The sequence below is a fragment of the Musca autumnalis genome, unplaced genomic scaffold (assembly GCF_047663935.1).
Source record: "Musca autumnalis isolate F117 unplaced genomic scaffold, ASM4766393v1 scaffold_3, whole genome shotgun sequence".
In the NCBI taxonomy this organism is placed as follows: Eukaryota; Metazoa; Arthropoda; class Insecta; order Diptera; family Muscidae; genus Musca; species Musca autumnalis.
The window spans coordinates 151861754-151884761 of record NW_027411866.1 but is presented as its reverse complement, the minus strand read 5'-3'; the positions used below and the strand labels follow the sequence as shown (position 1 = coordinate 151884761).

The window sequence follows — 23008 nt, the reverse complement described above, 5'->3', positions numbered from 1 at the left end:
GAAACTTGGTTATAGGTGAAAAGTGTCAAAAGATGAAACACAAAATTTCACTATGAGTTTCAGAATAAACCATATATCTAGCTATACTATTTCCTTAAAAAAAAATAGGTTACAAATTTATTTATATTTGGATGAAATTATATGTTTTAATTTTGGACTGTTAATTTTACATAATTCCACACAGGATCAAAATCTAGCAAAATCCTTTACTATTTGGGAATATTGTTGAAGAAAGAAATTTTCCTAATAAAATTTTATTATGAGTTTTTGAATAAAAGAAATCTGTAACCATAACGTATAACATTCTTAGCAGCCCTTGTTTTTGATATAGGGTTTAGGGCCATATTTTACAATTTTTATCCAGATTGTCGTTGTGATTGATTCATGTATAAACTCGAAAAAAGAAGGAAAAATTTTTCATCAAAAAATTGGGAAATATTTCATGTTTTTTCAGCAAAATTGATACTGATATTTTTATGATATATAATATAAATAGGCATTTTTTTGGTGACCCATAGTAAAATTTGACGGAGAATATTTTTGTCTTTGACGTCATCCCTCTAAAATTATGTTTTGTTGGACAATTTTGAATAAACTCAGATGAAGTCCAACTTTAACCCTAAAACGTGTTTTTCACTTTTGCAGATTTCTGGCGATTAGATAAGATTTACAGATTTAGTGTATTCTGAGAGCTACAGTAAAATTTTATGACGAACAATTTTGTAGAATATTTGGATTTGATATGATCACATTTTAAAGGAGTTTTTGAAAGAATTTCGAAAAAAGGACCAAAAAGACCCTTTTGATGAACCGCATGAGGGTTAAACTTTTTAATAAAAATATTGCCCACGTCCTCCTCTGTAAAGTTGCCAAAGACACTATATACCTAAAATGCAAGGATTCCAAGATATCTTAACTCGAATATTTCGAAAAGGCTATAAATGGGCGGAACTTGTCCCGCCTACTTTGGTTACTTTCCGATGTAAACGTGAAAAACGCCGATACACGTGTCTCATATTTTTAGCTCTACTTTCATCTACTCAGTTTTTCCCATAATTTTGAAAAAAAATTGAATTTTGTTGCACAGTGTTATTGTCAGCATTCATAAAACGAGATATTAACAGTTTAAGGTTTTTCTTTGAACTCTCAGCTAAATAAAAATTAATTGATCAAAGAAATTCCAGCTTAATTTCTGATTGGGTAGGCGAATGTTTAAAAAGGGAGACAAAAGGAAAACGGCATAAGTATTTTGACACGTCATAATTGTGTTACTTTTGGTACATAATGCTTTAGCTAAATTATTAACATTTAAGTAAAAATGTACTTGACAGTCATAGATTTAAAATCAAAATAGAGAATGTTGGTGTCAAAAGTTGTAACGAAATTTAAAATGACAGTTTCTGTGATAAATTTAGCTAATGATTAGAATTTGCTGCAGTTTGTCCCAATTTACATTAGGCGAGTTTACTTGCGGCAATTGTCAGTTTGAAGGAGAGAGAGGTGAGGTATATGGTAACCCTTTACCTCTCAACACCCTCTCTCACCCACAAACTGACAATTGCCGCAAGTAAACTCGCCTAATGTAAATTGGGACTTATTTACTTATTTTGCAACGAATAAATATCAAAATATGGAAAACACTGTAAATATGCACGATCTAGGCAGAAACGTGAAATTACAGAAGTTGCTCTCAGGTAAATAGTGCAGAATTACAAATCCAAACTAACATATGCACACAAATCCTCATCTTCTGAGCAATTTCGATGTCAAAAGAACTTCTCTATTAAGACTAGAATCTCTAGACATTAGAAAAAAAATAATTTGAAGACATATTTTGCTATTCCACTCGGTTACTAAGGCATAGATACAAAAATTGTTAATTAGATTTTCAATAAAAATCTTTGGCCACCTATAATCATTGTGGCAGTGCATATTGTGGACTAATTAAAATATATTTGAACATTATTCATCTTAAAATACACTTTTCAGTAAGCTTGAGTCAAAAAAACACCAAAAAGTTGGATGTCTTTGTGAAATAAATGTCCTTCTGATGCTATTTCCATACCTAAATGCTCCCAGGCATCAGAATAGTCTGATCTACCATTTAGAATACTGCGTGGTTTACAACTGTAATTGCATCTTCATTTGAGGTAAAACGCTAGCCAGCAAGGATTTTTTTTAGATTTGGGAACAAGTAAAAGTCACTGGGAGCTAAATCAGGAGAATAAGGTGGGTGGTCAAGCAACTCGTACTTTAATTCGTTGATTTTAGCCATTGTTAAAACACTGGTGCGTTATCTTGGTGAAAAATTATTTGTTGTGTTGTAAGCCAGGACGTTTTTCTCGAATTTGTACATTTAATTGATCCAAAAGGTTGCAATAGTACTCTGAATTTATTGTTTTACCCCTTTGCAGATAGTCAATCAATAAAATACCTTTGAAGTCCCAAAAAACCGTTGCCATAACCTTACCAGCCGATTGAATTGTTTTTGCCTTCTTTGGGGCACTTCCTCCAGCTTCAGTCCATTGTTTGGATTGTTCTTTTGTATCTGGAGTATAGTGGTGGATCCATGTCTCATCAACAGTTATGAAACGACGCTTAAAATCCATTTTATTTCGCTTAACACGATCCAAACAAGCTTGAGAAATGTTCATTCTTATGCGTTTTTGATCGACTGTTAACAAATGCGGCACCCATCTTGCAGAAAGCTTTTTCATCTGTAGTTCTTCATGCAAAATTAAATGGACTCGATCATTTGAGATGCCCATGATATTAGCAATTTCACGAACTTTTATTCGTCGATCATTTAATACCATATCATGCACTTTGGCTACAATTTCTGTTGTTGTTGCTGTTTTTTGGACGTCCACTACGTGGTTCATCTTCAATGCTTGTACGACCACGTTTAAATTCAGCAACCCAATTTTTTACTGTTGCATATCAAGGAGCACTTTCACCTAACACATTCACCATATCATTATGAATTTCTTGTCCCGATAAACCTTTTTTATGTAAATATTTAATGACAGCACTCATTTCTAATTTTTCCATTGTAAAAAAATTGCGGATGCGTCTTTTTTGAACACCTGTTTCTATATGAAGGAGTTGCCAGATCGAAACAAAATTTAACATGTGTTCATAACAGAGATGAAAGTTTCCAAAACACTTAACTTTTTTCTGTTTATACCGCGCTTTTTGTGCTAGGCTAAGAAGTTTCCGAACTGCCCCCGTATGGTAAGGCTGAATTTTGTGGAGCACGTTTGGAGCGTATTTTGGGTTTAAACTTAAAGTTATTTCCTTCAAATATCACATTTGTAAAAGAAAATATGTTCTTATTCTCATAAAACAAGTAAAAAAGTATCAGTCGGCTTTGTCGACAGAGATATACCCTCAGCCCATGTGCATTGAAACACTTGTTGGGCATTCGAACTTGCCTACAAAAAATTGGATTAGAATTAAACTTCAAAAGTGTTGCGGAGGAGGTACTTAAAGGAATGGACTGACATAGTTAATTATGGAAGTGGATTTTATTTTGGGAGTCATATCTTCTCGATAGATATCGCGCCCACTAGTCATTTCAGTGGGTCATCATGTAACTTTTGAACCAGTATGCCAGGAAGCATGTACTTGTCCACGGATAACATAATATCGCTGTAAACAGGACCATATCGAGCAGCATCGGTATGCATTTCCAAAGATTTTCGAACCGACCCTAAACTGCACTTGGACACAAATGTTGAACTTTTGTGGGGGGAAGTATCCTAAGGAGAGGACCGATATGGGCCATTTTAGAAGTTTGACTAAATTTGGACAAAATGTTAGTAGATCCAAAGTTTGGTTGATCCGTTCAAGAGACATAGTGCATACCATTTTAGTGTAATTTTTAAATATTGGGGGAAGTACCGGAAACTGTGGACCGGTATTGCCCACCTTCGAATTGAAACTGAAGTTTCGACAAAATATGACGATGGCCAAATTTTGGACCAAATCGGTTGATCAGTTCGAGAGTTATCGTGCTCTCCAGCCACTACATATGGTGCCATAGGGGTTTTTACACCTCTCAAGCTGTTTTCTCAAGAAGTATGGACTTGCGCCTAAAAAACTTTTACCGTCGTAATTGAGGCAGTAAATGCAAGTTGCTTCAACAAAAATCAAAGTGATTCAATAGCAGGTCTTAAAGTGAACTTATCCAAAATTTTGTGTGGGATGTACGGGATGGAGTGGACAAATATAGTCCATATTCGAACCTGATCTATATCTGGTAGATATATTAGGATGTGTATAGTATGAACCAAATTGGTCATTCCCTTCAAGAGTTATCGTGCTAACAATGTTTACGAACATTTTTGAACTTTTGTGGGGGAGGTAACTGAAGGAGTGGAGTGATATGGCTTATCTTCAAAGTTAAACTATGTTTACACAAAATATTATGAAGGCCAAATTTTGGACAGAATCGGCAGATCCGATCGAGATTTATCTTGCGCTCCAACAACTACACACTGTATCATAGAGTTTTTTTTTAACTTTCAGGCTATTGTCTCAGGATGTATGGACTTGGCCCTGATATAACTTGTACCGTTGTATGGGCGGAGTGAATACAAGTTGTTACAACAAAAATCGAAGCGATTAGAGAACAGGTCCTAAACTGAACTTTTCCGAAATTTTGTGTGGAAGGTACCCGAAAGAGTGGACCAATTGAGTACATATTGGAACCTCGTCTAAGTCTGGTAGAAATTTCACGATGTGCAAAGTATGGACAAAATCGGTTATTCCCTTCAAGAGTTACCGTGCACACAAATTTTCCGAACATTTCGAACTTTTATGGGGGAGGTAGCCGAAGGAGTGAACCGATATAACCCATCTTCGAACTTAAACTAAGTTTGGACAAAATATTACGAAAGCCAAATTTTGGACCGAATCGGTTGATCCGTTCGAGAGTTATCGTGCGCTCCGGCCAGCCAGACAGACAGATAGACAGACGGACATGGCTAAATCAACTCCAAATTGTCTGAAACACATTTCGTCCAAACATACTTGGGATCTAAAACCATTATTTCGATGAGGCACATTTTGACCGTATGAAAGTGTATATACCTCGTTAGTATAAATGCTGAGGATATAAAAAATGGTATTAATTATGTTGTTCTTTTTTCTTCAGTTTTCTAAATACAATCGTTGAGTAAAGAAGGTAAAGTGAGTGAATAAATCAGTGTTTTGTCTTTTCTTAAGGAAATTGTGCTTTTTAGTAAATTAAATGCCCAATACATTTTATAATTGAATCAAAAAGGTGAATGGAAATATTTTATTGGACAAAGAAGAAATCGCATTTAATATTCTTATTACATACATACATACATACATACATACATACATATATATATTTGAAATATGACACGGTGCGCCTTAACTAATTTTAAATGGAAGGTGCTTACACCTGGGAAGTTTTTGCAGCTTCTGAAACTATAATGCTCACAGATGAGAAATATCAAGAAACAAAAAAATCGCCGGAGGGATTTTAAAATAAATCGCGATTTAAGTTCACATTTTTAGGGGTTCTTTAGGTTTTCACGATTTACCTTGAAAACCGCGAGCTCTATGTAAATGGGTCTAAAGAAAATGTTGTAGTAGAGAAAATTCTCCACAAGATTGGCCTTTATGATATTTTCGTAGGTTTTACCGTTTTTGAGATATAGAATTTCAAATTGAGACAATGCACTGACTATATCGCCTCCTTATAAAACAATGTCATTACCGCAATTTCCCAAATTAAACTTATATATCTTGAAAATGGTACATCCTAGGAAAAAATAAATCATCCAATATTGTAGAGAATTTTCACAGCTTCAACATTTTCTTTAGTCCCATTTTGATATGACTTGCGGATCATTTATCACACCGGGTGACACAAAGGTGATGTCTGGCGAGCTGTAGAAAATCATCTTATCCTCTTAGGAGCGTCTAGGAGCAGAAAACCTCCGTCATTCACCGTGCAAAATGTGGAGCTATCAATTTCCTATTGCCAAGTCGGAATGACAAAGCTCATGATGAGCGCAGAGCACTTAGCGGTTTTTATTAATTTCTCGTTGGAGTTGAGCTGAATGAAAAAGGAAAGCCGAAGGGATTTTCACACAACCATCAAATTATGCTTCCGGTTTCGCAGTTGGTTACGAAGCTCGTCAGCCATATCGGTTGTGGTATGTAGTGAGTGGCTTCTCTTGGCAATGCTTCGAATATTACGACCTCTTTCACAAGTGCAAAATATGAGCACTTTAGCGGAACTTTACTAATATCTTTTAAAGGAAAAGTTGTAGATTCCTAAAATGTTGCACAAATGTTTCTTATATTAGTGGACAGTGTGGGGCTCAAATTGGGCCACATAGACCCGCGGTTTCCTGTAGCGCTCATGTAACGGTGGCTGCCGTTTTTACGTTTTACATTCATTTTTCAATCGATTTTGATGCAAATTGGTATATTGAGTTTTCAGCGGATAGAAAACGTATGTACAAAATATTTTCAATATAGGTTCGCGTTTTGGAATAGCCCCCACATGCCGGGTTCCCTCATACTGGGTATTTTAAAGGTTAAAGACAAAAATTGCAGCCGATTTTGATGCAAATGTAAATTTTAAGATGTTAGCGAATAAAAAACCTCCTCACACAAAAGCTGTCAACATAGGTCCACTTCTGGGTGAAGCCCCACAACCCTACACATCTATTAAGGAGTAAAATGTCAATATTTGTTGTTTTCATTTGTATCTATAATGTTTATTGGTCCATTCAACAAGACTGCACCATTAAATTTGTTAATAATGTCTTTCAGATCAAGTTTAGGTCTGCACTGCATTACAATTTTTAACGTATTTTGGTATATGCACCGCAGCATCTAAAAATGTTTCACTTTATGTAAATCACCAATATTTAGAGGTCAAAACTATGAAAAATTGCGAGAGGTTTCATAATTTTACAGAAATTATCATTGTTAGAATTAGTGAGTCCATTTCTTCAAAACACAGTCAACAATGGCGTTCATTGTCGTGTTTACCTTCCACTTTTGGAAAATGCAACTGAATGAAATTACCGACGATTTTTTAAAAAATCTTGAATATCTCCAAAGACCGCGCGAACCCGCGGCAGTTTTATAGCTTTGCGAACAGAGGAAAATCCAATCTTTCAGATTATATATATCTCAACACGTGAATGTACGGAACTCACTTTTGAAATGTCCACGGAAAATAAAAAATTAAAATTTTGAAAACTTATAAAAATCACTTCTTTCCGACTAAAATTGCACGAAAATAATAAGAATTTTTTTGCATTTTTTTAAAGTGTAAAATATCATAATTGTTTTGTAAAATATTAAGAAAAATAAATCATGGCATACTGACTTACCATTTGTCCGCGCCACTCCATTTTTTTAATGAATCAAAAATACATTTCTTACAAAAAAAAATTATTAAACAAAAGTGCAACTTTAAGTGCATTTTTAAGTCGTTTCGTGGAGTAAATCGGCAAACTGAGCATGGACCATTTGCAGTGGAGTACTTAGCTAACGAATTCAATAAAAGTTTAATTAATTTCATGTACTTTGAAAATCGCTTGAAGTTCCACTAAACTTTCCAAATTTCGCACTGTGAGACGATTCGAATCCAAATTCGTTCGAACTACTAACAAACTTTTTTTTCGAAAAATATGTTATTAACTTTTGTTTTCAATCAAAGAAAAATTTTCTGCAATAACAGAAGTTTTATAGTATGTAATTCGAACGAGTTTGAATTCGAATCGTCTTAGAGAAACAGGCCCTTATGTATACATACATATACCGAAGTTATTGCAATGGCGAATATTGTAACTAAGACGCCAAGCTTGCAGTTTTTATTAATTTCTCCTTGAACTTGAGCCGAATGATCTAAGATTTGTAGCAAGTGAAAGAAAGGCTGCTTCTTTAGACCATATCTAAAAAAGAGCCCTTCTATAGAAACTCTTAAAGGAAGAGTCCTTCTCTAGGCCCTTTCTGAAAGGAAGGGGGGCTTCTATGGACACTTACTGAAAGAAAGAGTCCTTCTGTATACCTTTTCTGTATGAAAGGGCGCTTCTATCGACCCTTTCTGAAAGAAATGATGCGTCTGTATACACATTCCGAAGGAAAATGTGAAGGAAATTGTTCTTCTATAATCTTTTTGCTTTCTAAAAGAAAAGGTTCTTCAATAGACCCATTCTGAAAAATGGGTGCTTCTATAGATCCTTTCTGAAAGAAACGGTCCTTCTTTTCTTAAATACAATTTCCTTCTATAGACCACTTCTGGAAGGAAGGGTCTTTCTAAAGATCTTTTCAGAAAGAAAAGGTGCTTTTATAGACTCTTCCTGAAAGAAAGAGTCCTTCTATGGGCCCTTTCTGGAAAAATGTTTCCTCCCATAGACCCTTTTTGAAAGAAAGGTCCTTCAATAGACCCTTTCGGAAGAAAGGTTCTTTCTTTAGACAATTTCTGGAAGAAGGGTTCTTCTTAAGAAAGAATCTATTATAGATAGAAAGGGTGATTCTAAATACCCTTTCCGAAAAAAGGGTCCTTCTATAAACCCTTCCTAAAAGAAAGGGTCCTTCTATAAACCCTATCTGAAAGAAATTTCCTTCTATACACCGTATCTGAAATAAGGGTCCTTTTTTCTATACATCCTTTCTATATACACATTCCGCATGTAAATGTGCTTCTATTAAACCTTTCTGGACACTTTCTGACATAAAGTGGCCTTATATAGATTCTTTTTGACGGAAAGGGTTTTATATAGGCCCTTTCTTAAGGAAATTGTTCTTGCATAATCGTTTTTCTTTCTAAAAGAAATGGTTATTCAATAGACCCTTTCTGAAAGAATGGGTGCTTCTATAGATGCTTTCTGCAAGAAACGGTCCTTCTATAGACATTTTCTTAAAGAAAATTTCCTTCTGTAGACCCCTTCTGAAAAGAAGGGTCTTTCTATAGACCCTTTCAAAAAGAAAGGGTGCTTTTATAGACTCTTCCTGAAAGAAAGGTTGATTCTATAGAACCTGTCTGAAAGAAGGGTCTTCTTCAATAGACCCTTTCTAAAAGAAAAGCTGTTTCTTTAGACAATTTATGTAAAAAGGGTCCTTCTATAGATCCTTTTTGATAGAAAGGGTGATTCTATATACACTTTCTGAAAAAAGTGTCCTTCTATAGACCCTTTCTAAAAGAAGGGTACTTGTTCTATAGATCCTTTCTGAAACAAATGGGGTTTCTATAGATTCTTCCTGAAAGAAAGGTTGCTTCTATAGACCCTTTCTGAAAGAGATGGTACTTCTTCTATGCGCTCTTTCTGAAAGAAAGGTTCCTTCTATACAACCTTTCTGAAAGAAGGGTCTTCTTCTATAGACTCTGCCTGAAAGAAAGTGTGCTTCTATAGACCCTTCCTCAAAAAAAAGGTTGCTTCTATAGATCATTTCTGAAAGAAACGTCTTCAATAGACTCTTTCTAAAAGATTGGTTGCTTTTATAGATACTGTCTGAAAGAAAGGGACCTTCCTTAGACTCTTTCTCAAAGAAATGGTCCTTTTATAGACACTTTCTGAAAGAAAAGATCCTTCGGTAGACCTCTTCTGAAAGAAAGGGTTCTTTTATATCATCTTTTTGAAAAAATAGGTCTTCTATAGACTCTTTCTGAATAAAAATGCCCTTTAATAGACCATTCCTGAAAGAAAGGATATTTCTATAGATCCATTTCATCCGATAAAGCTTCCTTCTATAGACTCTTTCTGAAAGAGGGGTCCTCCTTCTATAGATCCTTGCTAAAAGAAATGGTGTTTCTATAGGCAGTTTCTATAGACTCTTCCTGAAAGAAAAGTCGCTTCTATAGGCCCTTTCTAAAAGGAATGCTGCTTTAATAGACCCTTTCTAAAAGAAAGGCTGCTTCTACAGACACTTTCTAAAAAAGGCTTCTACTATAGACCTTTTCTGTTGATCATTTCTGAAAGAAAAACTAATTCTATAGACCCTTTCTGAAAGAAATCCCTTTCAGAAAGAAAGGCTGGTTCTATAGACCCACCCTTAATGCGGTATATTTCATTACGGCAACTCTTTCTCGACAGTCCCACACTTAACTGCTAGGTATTTACTGGACAAACTTGTGTATACGGAATGCAAGTCGTCGGTTTGAAGCCAGTTGCCGACATTATTTTCATGTCCGTTCGTCCGTCCCTCCCTCTGGCTGGCTGGAGCGCACGATAACTCTTGAACGGAGCAACCGATTAGGTCCAACATTTGGCTTTCGTAATATTTTGTCAAAACTTACAATCACCATAATTTCCAATCATTTTTTCGCACGATAACTCTTGAAGGGAGTAACTGATTTGGTCCATTGCACATCGTGAAATTTCTACCCCCTTAGACGAGGTTCCAATATGGACTCAATCGGCCCACTCCTCCGGGTATCTCCCACACAAAATTTCGGATAAGTTCAGTTTAGGACCTGCTCTCGAATCACTTTGATTTTTGTTGTAAGAACTTGTTTCCACTGCCTCAATTACGACGGTACAAGTTTCATCAGGGGCAAGTCCATATTGCAGAGAAAAGGGTGCAACAACCCCCTATGATACAGTGTGTAGTGGTTGGAGCGCAAGATAACTCTCGTCCAAACTTAGTTTCAGTTAAGATCAGCAATACCAGTAAACAGCTACCGGTACTTCCCTTCAATATTTAAAAATGTCACTAAGATGTACAATTGATAAAATATTTTGTTAGCTAGGTGCATAGTGCAAAGAGAAGTCCAATAGTTATCCGAAACCATCTATAGGGCACCTAATACTTTATACCTACATAGGTACACCTAAGTCCTCTATTCGTCAAACATATCCTACAAATTTGGTAGTGTTATCAATGTTTGAACTTCCCATTCCAATGAGCAACTCAGCAAATCACATGAATTAAGCAACCCCTCACTCTACATCATGCCCACAAAAGGCCATTGAAAAAAATGTATCCAACAAATTGGAAAATAAGCTGTGTGGTGCAGCCATGTCATTTATCCCAACCATGAGTGGCTATCATTTTTTAATTCCATTTTTCAAAAAAAGAAAAAAAACACATTCAACGAACGATTGACTAAATGGATGGATGAGTGAGTGGCATATTAATGGTGAAGCAACAACAACAAGTAAAAATAACCTGACTACTCTGTAGTATCATCATCAAAGCATGACAAACAAACGAACGAAGCGATAAAATATCTCAATTGAATGTTGTGCGCATGTTAAAATAAAATCGACGAAAAACGAACAAAAAAAACCTCAACTCAGCAACAACACAACAATGAAGTTCAATGTGGGCAATGCACACAGATACACACCAACACCATTATAGAGAGTGTCAACAACAACACTATAATGAATGATTGTAAAATAAAAGATGAAAGCAACTTGATCGCCGCTTCACACAATATGAAAATCAAACGAAACGAAAGATGATGACTAAACAGAAAAAAGTTGCCCATTTGCAGGGTTGGGGAAAGTAGTGAACAAAGTTGACTTAAGAAAAGCAACAACAACAACTGCAATGATTACTTTTACAGTGTGTGGTGCTGTTTATTGACGACGAAGAACGTCATCTCAGCGAGGGAAAAAATGTGGTTGCTAAGATGTGACTGCGCGCGACAGCTGCTATGCTAAAACACAACGAACCGCAGCAACAACAACAAGAAAAAATTTTATGGCATTTTTTCTTTCGTTTTAACAAAAACTACCTACTTTATTGTGGTGCTGTATATGGATGAAACAAAAACCACCACCACTAACCCACCATTGTGTGTTTGGCTAAACAACGAAATAACAGAAGAAAAACAAATCAACTTCCACCACCATCGCTACGACGTACGTCTACCTCCATTAGTAATACTTGGCAGCGCGATAACAAAAACAGATGGATGTTCGGTTGGACGGACGGACAGACAAGAGGTTGTTATTTTTAATTCCCATATCGTAATAATCACCCCAAAGCAATGAAGAAAAAACATGGTTATTAGTATGGGTTGCTTAGTATGCGCGCGTGAGATATTTTCCTGTTTAGGGTGCGAGAGAAGGGTGAGAGGAAGAGAGCCAGGTTGTTGTTAATGAATGCCTTGCCTGTTCGGTCATGTTACGGCAGGCATGAGTGCAAAAGAGATGGTGTGAGTTAATTGTTTGTCTCTTCTCTCTGTGCCGATGATGACCGACCGCCGTGGTATACACAAAAATAACCGAACCATCAATTCATAAAGGGAGAGAGAGAGTAGAAAAACCAGTTTGGTGTGAGGCAAGCAATAATGCCTGCTTTTGCTTGCATGGCTGATAGATTGGCTGTGTGTGACTGGGAATGTGTGCGTGTGCCTTTGCTTTCGTAGGTGATTTGCTGTATTATAGAGTTGCCGTTTAGTACGTGTTTGATTTTCTACGAGTTCGGTTGTTACGCTGGTTTCTCATTTTGGCAAATAAAAACGGTGTTTTTTTCTTTGAAATGAAATAAATTGTGTGTGTGTATACGAGGGAGCACCAGAAATAATAATGAAAAGAAGAAGAAAAATATAATAATGAACAAAAGAGAGTGAAATTTGGCTGCGTTAAGAAAACGAAAAAATGTACCTATTGTGGAATAAGATTAAAATAAATGAAAGCTCTTAAAAAATTATAAAAAATCAAAGATTATTAATTATGAAAAAGGAATAAAAAAGAAATGGAAAATTATAAAAGGCCATACCAAATATTTAATGTGCATCTTTAATGAGTTTACATAAGTGCAGCAGTCACTGTCGCCGCCAACAACAACGTTTTTTATTGAACTCGCCAGCAGCAGTGCCACCACCATCAAGAAACTTCATTTCATTATCATCACCCAGCAGCAGACGAAAGAGGAATTAATTATAATTACTGGAAATTTCAAAGGAAAAGGTGCAAAAAATTAAAAATATTTTTAATTTTTTGTTATTTTTTATTTTAAAAAAATCAGAAACATAAGAATTTGAAACCAACACCACTACCACCCAAAATACTTGGAATAAAATTTTCATTTCGTTTTGGTTACAACCACCATTGCAACAACAACAGCAATAACATTTTGTGAACATACAACTGGGAGAGAGAGAATTTGTGTTACTGCTGCTCTCTGTTCTCCCAATGTACTTTTTTGTTGTTGCCAAAATTATTTAGTGCGTTGCCATCATCGTCTGTCCGTGCCTGCATGGCTTAATTTTTTTTATGTCCACATCTCTGAACAAGTCTGGCATAAAATTGTGTGATTTTGATTTTATTTTCAAACAATTTCATCTTCATTCGCCAAGGCAGCACAGCAAGCACCAAATTCAAGAACGCGTAAACTAATAACAAAAAGAGGAACACAACTATGATGATAATGATGTTGCATGCTTTAAAAATTTCATTTCGTTTAAATCCGATTTTATTTTAAACGATGGATCGTCATGCTTTGAAAGTTTATTCAAGAAGGTATTTGTTTAATTTTTATTATTTTTTATTATAATTTTCTTATTCATTTTCTTTTCTGCTTTAACGTAATCCATCGCTTTGAAGATTTTGGAATTTATTTTAATTTTTCTGGAACCTAATTAATTTACAAAATAGTAGGGCTATTAATCTTGCCAGCTATTGTTGTGCCACAGCTGATCTTAAGTATTTCACGTTTTCTTCTTTTTGTTTAATGCCTTTTTAGTATTCAAGAAAACAACACAAAAGTGTTTTTTCTGTAGTATTTTTTCTCATTCTCTACTTTATTTTCTTCATCTTTATTTTAGCATTCTCTTTACCCCACATCCGTACATGCATAATTTGTATCTGACATTTTTTTGTATTTTGTTTTTCTTTGTTTTCTTCCTTCTATCTCAATTGTTTTATTATTTTTCTTTGCTTTCGCTCTCTCTCCTGGCCACTCTATTGCAACATTGCCCAATGTGTTTTTGACAGCAGCAAACAACAAGAAAAAAGACACAACGAACTCTCAAACCAACAGTTGTTGTTTTTCTCATCGTGTTTGCCGTCAAAACATTGAACGTTTTCAGACGATAAGGTTTGACTGCTCAAAAACGTGGTTTCCGTTTTGACTCTCATTCGTAATTTTCACATCTAGTGTTGCGTTTTTGAAGTCATTTTATACAAGCGTACTTTTTGAACAAAAAGAAGTACGGTTTTACATAAATGTACCAAAAAGGTTTATGTGTGTATTGTATTTGAAAATTAAAAAAGTAATTCTTGTGAATCCCATAAAATTGGGTAAAATGTATGCGTTGTTAAAATTGTTGCCTCATGCATGCCATGTAAAAAATAATGTAATAATTCTTACCACCTGAAGGTAAGATGATACCAGCGTTACCAGCGTAAATTTTTCAAGAAAGATTTTTGTGAAATAGGGAAATAATAATAATTGTTCCACAAACATCCCAGACGGGACAGGGGAGACTTCTCTCATATCAATGAGTGCACCCCGATTCATATTAGCTCAATGATATGGGACCTACTGTTTATCGCCGAGTCCGAACGGCGTGTCTTACGACACCACTTTATAGAGAAGTTTTACATGGCGGAAATACTCAGGAAATGTCGCCAACATTACTGAGGGGTATTTTGCCACCGTTGAAAATTTTGATGTTGCCTGGCCGGGGAATCGAACCCACGACCTTCTGCGTGCAAGGCGGGTGTGCATACCATTGCACCACGGTGGCACCCAGAAAATACCTTTGTTATTAACAGGTACATAGAAGGGACCAGGATGAATGTTTGGACTGGATTCGGATCCATCTGAAATTTTTATCACAGGTAGGGCTTGCGGTGCTGATCACGCCAATGTATATATCATGGGCAGGAAGTCCATACTTCCCGAGATATAGGAACCGAAAGTTCAAAAATTCCCTTGGTTTTGACGATAAGTTTAGTTTAAATCGAATTTTTTTTTTCATATATAGCCGGCCTTCGGCCGGGGATTTAAGACTTTCTCCTATGGACAGGAACAAATCTCGGCTAACGCGAACAAAATTTTCCTTTAAATCGAAATTTTTTTATCATCGATCCGAATCCAGTCCGTATATTCAACTTATGCCAATAGAAGTCATGTTTTGAAGAACACCTTTATTTGTAAAAAAAATATGAAACAGGTAGATAATATCTTACATGCTAGTGTTGTATGTATGGTACTTTATGTACCTTTTCGTTCACTTACTTCCACATTTTGTTTCAACACTGACACAATTTACGAATGAGAACCAAAACGGACAACGCATTTTTGAGCAGGCAAACCTTATCGTGTGAAAATGTTCATTCTGCCAGCCAAAGAGCAAGCGGCGGCATACAGGGTTGCATTTAGTTAGAATTGTAGTGGTGGGATTAATTTTGTAGAGAGAGTGGGTATTATTGGGTATTTTTTTTCTTTCTATAACTTTTCAAGTATTTAGATTTAGTAATACATTTATGAATTATTTATATTATAAAATAGTATAGTAAATTTATAAAAGTGTAGTCCATATATATTGCATAATTGTTGTTGTTGCCAGATTTAATAAAATAATTATAACTGAAGATATTGGAAAATTACCAACGAAACGGCGGATGAAACAAATTAAAGAAAAAAAAATAAAATTGAAAAAATCCAAATTTGTTATGTCTTCAAACAGAAGAAGAAACAAAACGAATCCAAAATGCCATACATTGTCATACATTGTGTCTCCAAACTCCATAACTTTCAGCAGTAATATACCTATAGTGAGTGTCGAACGAAACTTTACACCAAGGTTCATTCCTATGGGAGATATGTATATCAAAAGTTCTGTGGCCCCAACGAAGAAAAAGTACCAAATTTCTGTCATTTCGGTGCGATAATGGGATAAAATTCGGTACAATAAGTCCATGAAAATACAAAAAATCTAGGGGTACCCTTTATTAGGGCTATATTAAAATATTTTCCTCTCATTAGCAAAAAGTGTGCCAAATCCAATAAATCCCATGAAATATGGGAATTAAACCCCTACTGGTGATACTGGAATACCTAATTTTTACCAAGCAAAATATTACGCGAAATCGGGTTCACGGGCCTAATAATGATTGGGAAGACATCCCCACTGACATCCTTAGGAAATATTTAATAGACATTATCCTGAAAGCCAGTAAAAGGGATCCAGAAAGCTTTAACAAGTTCAACTACCACCATTCCAAAGTCCAGATCATACATATTACGGTGAATATTGCGAAAAGACTTGGTTTTGGGATCGAAAACGGCAAATTGCGAAAATAGGTTAAAATAAATATTTTTCGGTTTATACTGTTTTATAAGACAATTTTATGCATTAATTAGCGATGGGTCATTTTTTATTTTTGTCAATACCGTAGTTAGAAAATACGCACGGTATAACGGCAATGATGGAAACGTGAATACTCTTGGATTTAAATGTGCAAATCTTTTTTATACCATCCACCATATGGGGGGTATAATTAAATTTGTCATTCCGTTTGTAACACATCGAAATATTCGTCGAAGACCCTATAAAGTATATAAATTCTATGTCGATTTGACCATGCCCGTCTGTCCGTCCGTCCGTGTGTCTGTTGAAATAAAGATACAGCTCGCAATTTTAAAGATAGAGAGTCAAAATTTGGTACAGAAGTTTTTATTACTTGCAGGATGGTTGGTATTGAAAATGGGATATATCGGTCCACGTTTTGATATAGCCCCCATAGAACGGTACCTTCCGATTTTCGGTATTTTTAAGGTTTTAGCTTCATTATCCTACCAAAATGGCTGAAATTTGGTATTTAGTTATCGTTGGGTGTATAAAACTTTCCACCTGAAATTTGTTGGTATAAGTCCACGCATTCATATAGCCCCCATAGAACGGTACCTTCCGATTTTCGGTATTTTTAAGGTTTTAGTTTCATTATCCTACCAAAATGGCTGAAATTTGGTACGTAGTCTTCTTTAAGGGTATAAAACTTTCCCCCAGAATTTTGTCGGTATCGGCCACACCTTCATATAGCCCCCATAGAACGGTACCTCCCGATTTTCGGTATTTTTAAGGTTTTAGCTTCATTATCCTACCAAAATGGCTGAAATTTGGTACGTATTCTTCTGTAGGGGTATAAAACTTTCCCCCAGAATTTTGTCGGTATCGGTCCACACCTTATATATATATAATTGTTCCACAAACATCCCAGATGGGACAAGGGAGACTTCTTCTCGGTCCACACCTTAATGGCTGAAATTTGGTACTTAGTCTACGTTGGTGGTATACAACTTTCCCCCAGAATTTTGTTGGTATCGGTCCATGCCTTCATATAGCCCCCATAGAACGGTACTCAATATTCCACCGAAATGGCTGCAATTTGGTATTTAGACTTCGTTGGGGGTACTCAAACTTTCCCTTTAAATTTGTCGGTATAGGTCCACGCCTTCATATAGCCCCCATGGAAAGGTACCTCCCGATTTTTTGTATTTTGAAGGTTGTGTCTTCAATATTCCACCAAAATGGCTGAAATTTGGTATTTAGTCTTCCATGTGATATAAAACTGTTCGCCAGAAATTCGTCGGTATAGGTCCACGTTTCGATATAGCCCCCATAGAACGGTACCTCCCGATTTTCGTAATACTGAAGAATGTGAAGTCAATATCCAACCGAAATGGCTGAAATTCGTTATTTCGTCTTCCAAGAGTTATAAAATATTCCAGAAGAGTATTATCAGTATAGGTCCACATCTTCCTATATCTCCATAGCAGCGTACTTCTTGATTTTCGGTATTTTTTTAAGTTTTAGCCACATTCTCTTACCGAAATATAGGAAATTTGGCATTTAATCTTCTTTGAGCCTAAAAACTTTCCGTCAAAAATTTGTCTTTATAAATCGACGTTTTGAAATAGCCCCCATAGAACGGTGCCTCACATTGTTTTACCGAAATTGCTGAAATTTAGTATTAAGTCTTCTTCATACACGAAAGGAAACTAATTATTCCATTTTACTTCAATACAATTTGTGGTGGAGGGTATAACAAGTTCGGCCCGGCCGAACTTAACGCCGTTCTTACTTGTTTTTTTTTTTATAAAATTTAAAATAATTTAATACCGACTAAAAAGATACATACACAGGCCATTAATTGGAAATTATAACATAAATAACAGAAATATACTCAGCATGGGAATGACGAAATTTGTGGAACATGCTCAAAAAACACTAAACACTTCAACAGCTCTAACACAACTTACTACAATTTTCACTTCTGTCGATTATCGTTAAAACTAACGGGAATTGTAACTACTTTGACACACTTTCTTAATATAAACTTTGGCGCACGGGAATGACGAACAAATTGGGACACTACTAAAATGTCTCAAAAACATAATTTAAAAAATAAAACTATATTTATGAAATCAAAATAGACTTTGTTCATTCTTCTAGAATAACTCGGCGTACTTCATCTATATAATATATTTTGATAAATTAATGAATATCAGTGTTTTTTGAACACAAAACGATTGGGGACACCGCACGGTAATGACCAATCTTTTGCATATAAACATGTAAAATATTTTTGACCTGTTTCACTAAGACGATTCGAATTCAAATTCGTCTTATATGGGGATAAGATAGGCGTATATAGACGCTGAAAACTCAACCCCATGTTTGCCTTATGTATACATCGTCATAGAGCTGAATTTTTCTTTTATCGTAGTCAAGTCATACTACATGGCCCCAATTTCGATCTCTTCTGAGGTTAGAATCTTCGCACGATACTTGTGTACATTATACTCACAAAACATCACATTTTGACTGTTGATCCCCCCTCCCCCCCGAAGTGTTGTCGAGACGCTTTTCTGACTCCGTCCCTGGTCTGAAGGTCTTATGAGAATTTCATGTGGGAGCATTTGGTCGTAGTTGTCGTTTTGCTATACTCTGCATAGCTCTTGCGTTTTTCAAATTTATCTTGATAAAATTACCTTTCCCCTTTACGTGAATGCAATCATAATTAAGACTTAATAATTGCAAATGACAGAAGACACATTTTGGAACTTGATTGGTTTAAACAATGGCTCACAAGAAACCAAATAACAATTTTATTATCTGCGACGGGTGGTAGGTGTTTTGGTTGTGTATTCAAAAACATATGGGAAGACGACAAAACTTCTACCACAACTTTAATGATACCCGTAATACCTTTAGTTGCTGTTGAAAACCAGACATGCAACACAGCCACTGCGTCCCTGTTCTACAAAAACCATTACTTTTCATTACTCTGGATTGTTGTTGCTACACTGCTGTTTTTTTATTTTTAGACCATTTTTCTTTCATTTACCCTACACCACACTACTTGCATTTGAGCCAACGTCTAGTGCGTTTTGTCTGTTCATCAGTCATTTTGTTTCTTTCACGTATTAACTGTCATTTCGACACACAGTTGATGTCATTCCCTACTCTACCTTTCCCGCCACCTAACTGACAGTTGGTATTAGACAATTTATACATTATTACTTTATTTTGGTGTCGAAACACTACAACGGCGAGCAAATATAAACCCAAAAATGTTTTCTCCTTCTTTATACTTTTTTTGTACCGACCTCGTATAATTTTTAGAAGGTTTTTATTACTTTATTTGTAGTATGAACTACAATAAATGCCTGTCTAGCTCCTTATGTTGAATTTGTTTGCTAGCTCTCTTCTTGTTCCTTTTTTCGTCGTCATGAGAGTTCTCTCACTCGTTTTTCCTTAATTCAACCACATTTTGAGGGTGTTGAATTTTGTGCCTGGTGTTTGTTTTGTTTGGTATTGCTTTTTTTTCTTTTGTAAATTGTTGGCAACAACAAGATACAGACCCACACACGCACGAATTACGAAAAAATGAAATTTGAGAACCAGCAAAGAGCATATCCATATTAGCAAACTCGAAAATTAGAGAAGAGCGCAAAAGATTGGAAACACAGTGTTTTAAAACATTTAAAAATTTAGTGCTCAGTATATAATTTAGCACCCCTCAACAACAACACTGTAGACATGAAGTGAAAGTATAAGTCACGTCCATATCTTAACAAACACTTCACGTGCAAAACTACTTAAACATGGGTCCGACTGTCTGCTCTACTGAAATCCAACACAGCCCCTAAATACAAATTTGCTTAATTTTTAATGTCATTATAGTAAGCACATTCCGTGAGTGCATGCCTCCTGTCCACATTCATCCCACACCCACATTAATCGGTCCCTGACAGGTCTTTACTACAGTTGGGCAATCTAGTTTCCTTAGCAGATCGATCTTCTTTCTATTTCATTTTTCCAAAAGGAACTACTTCCACAATCTAGTTCCAAATAGTTCCGAGACCAATATATTTCAATGAATCTTTCTCTTTCGTCGTTCTTTTTGTTTCCTACGTTCCAAATAGTTCCAAAACCGATATAGTTCCGCAAATCTTTCTTTTTCATCGTTCTTTTTGTTTTCATCGTTTGGCGGATTAATTGACATAAACAAATTGACAAAAAAATAAATAAATATTAGCGATGTAAGGTGCATGTGATTTACTTTTATTTAACATTGTGGCAGCATCAGAATAATAAACGAAACGAACGAGAAATTGTGGAATTAAAGAAAGGAACTATATGAATGCAAGAGCTGGATATAGTTCCAATAGTTCCTTATCCGGAATAGTTCCCTGGAACTAGTTCGTTCCCTGGAACTAGTTCGTTCCCTGGAACTAGTTCGTTCCGGAACTACACAAGTCTTTAAAATAAAAATCGCAGACTAATGGGTAGGCTGAAGTCGGGGCAGTCCAGTAAGAACGTCACGACTAAATTCGTACGTCATCCTCCTTTTGTCACTGTTCATGCTATAGACCGATATCTATCAGCAGCACGCCGGTGGAGGTTTGCACTGCGTCGCCTAATTTCCCCATCTGTCATCCCCTAGATCGTAAGGCCCAAGCCAATCATCCTCAGCCAGTTGCAAACCACACTTCAAAATCAAAGGCTGGACGCCAAGTAACACCTGTAGGCAGACATGCTAACATGACTGCACGTTGACACGACGAAAATAGCCCATCATATATTTTGCAAACAGAGCGCTCACGCTACATCAACCCTTCTAACATACCTGCAACAGCTGTCAACCTATCATTCAAGCGATCATAATGTGGCAGGAAATTCAACCTCTCAAACATAGTTATGCCAAGGTACTTTACAACTTCGAATGTGGGGAGGGCGACTATGGGCTAATGTCTGTCAGCAGCTTCAGCACTGTCTTGTCACTCCAGGCACCCACGACGTTGCAGGTCGACACGAGTCTCACCTTCAATCATGATAAACAGGTCATCATCATACCCACAGATCTTAACTCCCGCAACAGATAATCCATTATGAAGTTCAAAGTAAATGGGATACATATGGATCCTTGAGGGCTGCATACAATACACATATCATTCAAGCGATCAAAATGTGGTAAGCAAGTCAACATTTCAAACATAGTTATGCCCAGGTACTTGACTTAACTAACGTGCCGTATGCCATGTTCACCACTTCGAATGTGGGGAAGGCCGACTATGGAATAATGCATGTCAGCAGCTTCAGCACTGTTTTGTCACTCGCATACTCAGCACCCACTCGGTCACTCCAGGCCCACACGATACCCATGGCCTTCTCACCACGACGTTGCAGCTTGACACGGGTAACTACTTTAGTCATAAGCAGGTCGTCAGCATAGTTACAGATCTTAAAAATTGTCCCTAACTCCCGCTGCAGAACTCCCTTTAAGATCAAGGGCTAGGGCGCCAAGTAATACCTGTAGGCAGACATACTAAGATGGCTACACAGTGAGACGACTTTCAACCTATCATTCAAGCGATCAAAATGTGGCAGGAAATTCATCATCTCAAACATAGTTCTGTACCAGGGCATTGACTTGACTAACGTGCCATTTCGAATGTGGGGGAAGACGACTATAGGCTAACCTCTTTATCAGCAGCATCAGGAACGTCTTGTCACTCCCCACCTCAACACCCTTTCGGTCACTTCACACTCTCACGATATTCATGGGCTGCTCACCACGACGTTCCATCACGATCCTAGTCTCTCCTTCAATCATAATAAGCAGTTCATTAGCATACGCACAGATCTTAAACGTGTCGTTAACACCCGCAACAGATAATCCATCATGAGACTCCAAATAAATGGACCACAGATCCACCAAAAAATAACTTGACCAGAGAACAAACTACTGACACTAGAGTTGTATAGTTCATGAACGAACTAGTTCAATTGAACGATTCATTGAAAAGAGCGTATGAACTAGATCAGTCGATATAGTTCATTATAGTTCACTGAACTATAATCAGTTGGCGACCGTACGATCAACGAACGAACGACTCACAATCTAGTTCAACATGTCGTTCACATATGCATAAAGTTACGCCGTCGTCAGTGTTAAGTGATGCTCGTAATGTGATGAGTTTGTATACGTTTTGGATCAAGGTAAATGGAATAGCTGTCCGAAAATTAAGATTTCTACAAAAACATGGAGACATAACATATTACAATATGTCGAATCGATTACCTAATGAAGAATCTGCCTTTTTGGATAGAAAAAAAGGGAAAACATAAAAAGAAACACACACGCACAAAGCTTTTTCGCAATGACAATTTCTACACACAATATGATTTTTTGCCAGCCACCTGAATGAAGGATATTTTTTTTATAATATTAATTAAACTTTCTTTAAGAATGCAATAAAGCTATGTAAATGTAATATCTTTGTTATGGAGTAGTTAAATTATATTAGTCTTTTGTTTGTTTGTATTTGGTGTATGTATGCGTTTTCATCAAACGACCGATTAAGAGCCTGTGAACGATTTTTATCCGAATGATAGAACTGGATAGTGAACTATGAACTAGATTACTGAACTAGTTCAGTTAAAGGAGCTGAACTATTGAACTAGATCTTTCAAATGAACTAGATTGTACAACTCTAACTGACACCTGATCTCAGACAACTTAGGTAGCACTCTATC

The 23008-nt window shown here is 36.2% G+C and overlaps 2 protein-coding genes across 4 annotated transcripts in view; one reads left to right on the top strand and one right to left on the bottom strand.

Annotated features, from left to right (window-relative positions):
* LOC141397941 (uncharacterized) overlaps positions 1-23008 on the bottom strand; it is a 229001-nt gene that overhangs the window by 172794 nt on the left and 33199 nt on the right. The window lies entirely within an intron of this gene.
* The window catches only part of LOC141397937 (polyhomeotic-proximal chromatin protein-like), a 50019-nt gene continuing 39416 nt past the window's right edge, over positions 12406-23008 (top strand). Inside the window, exons 1-2 of one of the 3 annotated variants that reach the window (XM_073974923.1) lie at positions 12415-12923; positions 13313-13475. In XM_073974923.1, the coding sequence (XP_073831024.1) occupies positions 13441-13475 (35 nt within the window). In that variant the 5' untranslated portion in view covers positions 12415-12923; positions 13313-13440. Of the gene's footprint in view, positions 13476-23008 lie in introns of all 3 variants that reach the window. The other 2 variants (XM_073974922.1, XM_073974924.1) reach the window with 2 other exon arrangements.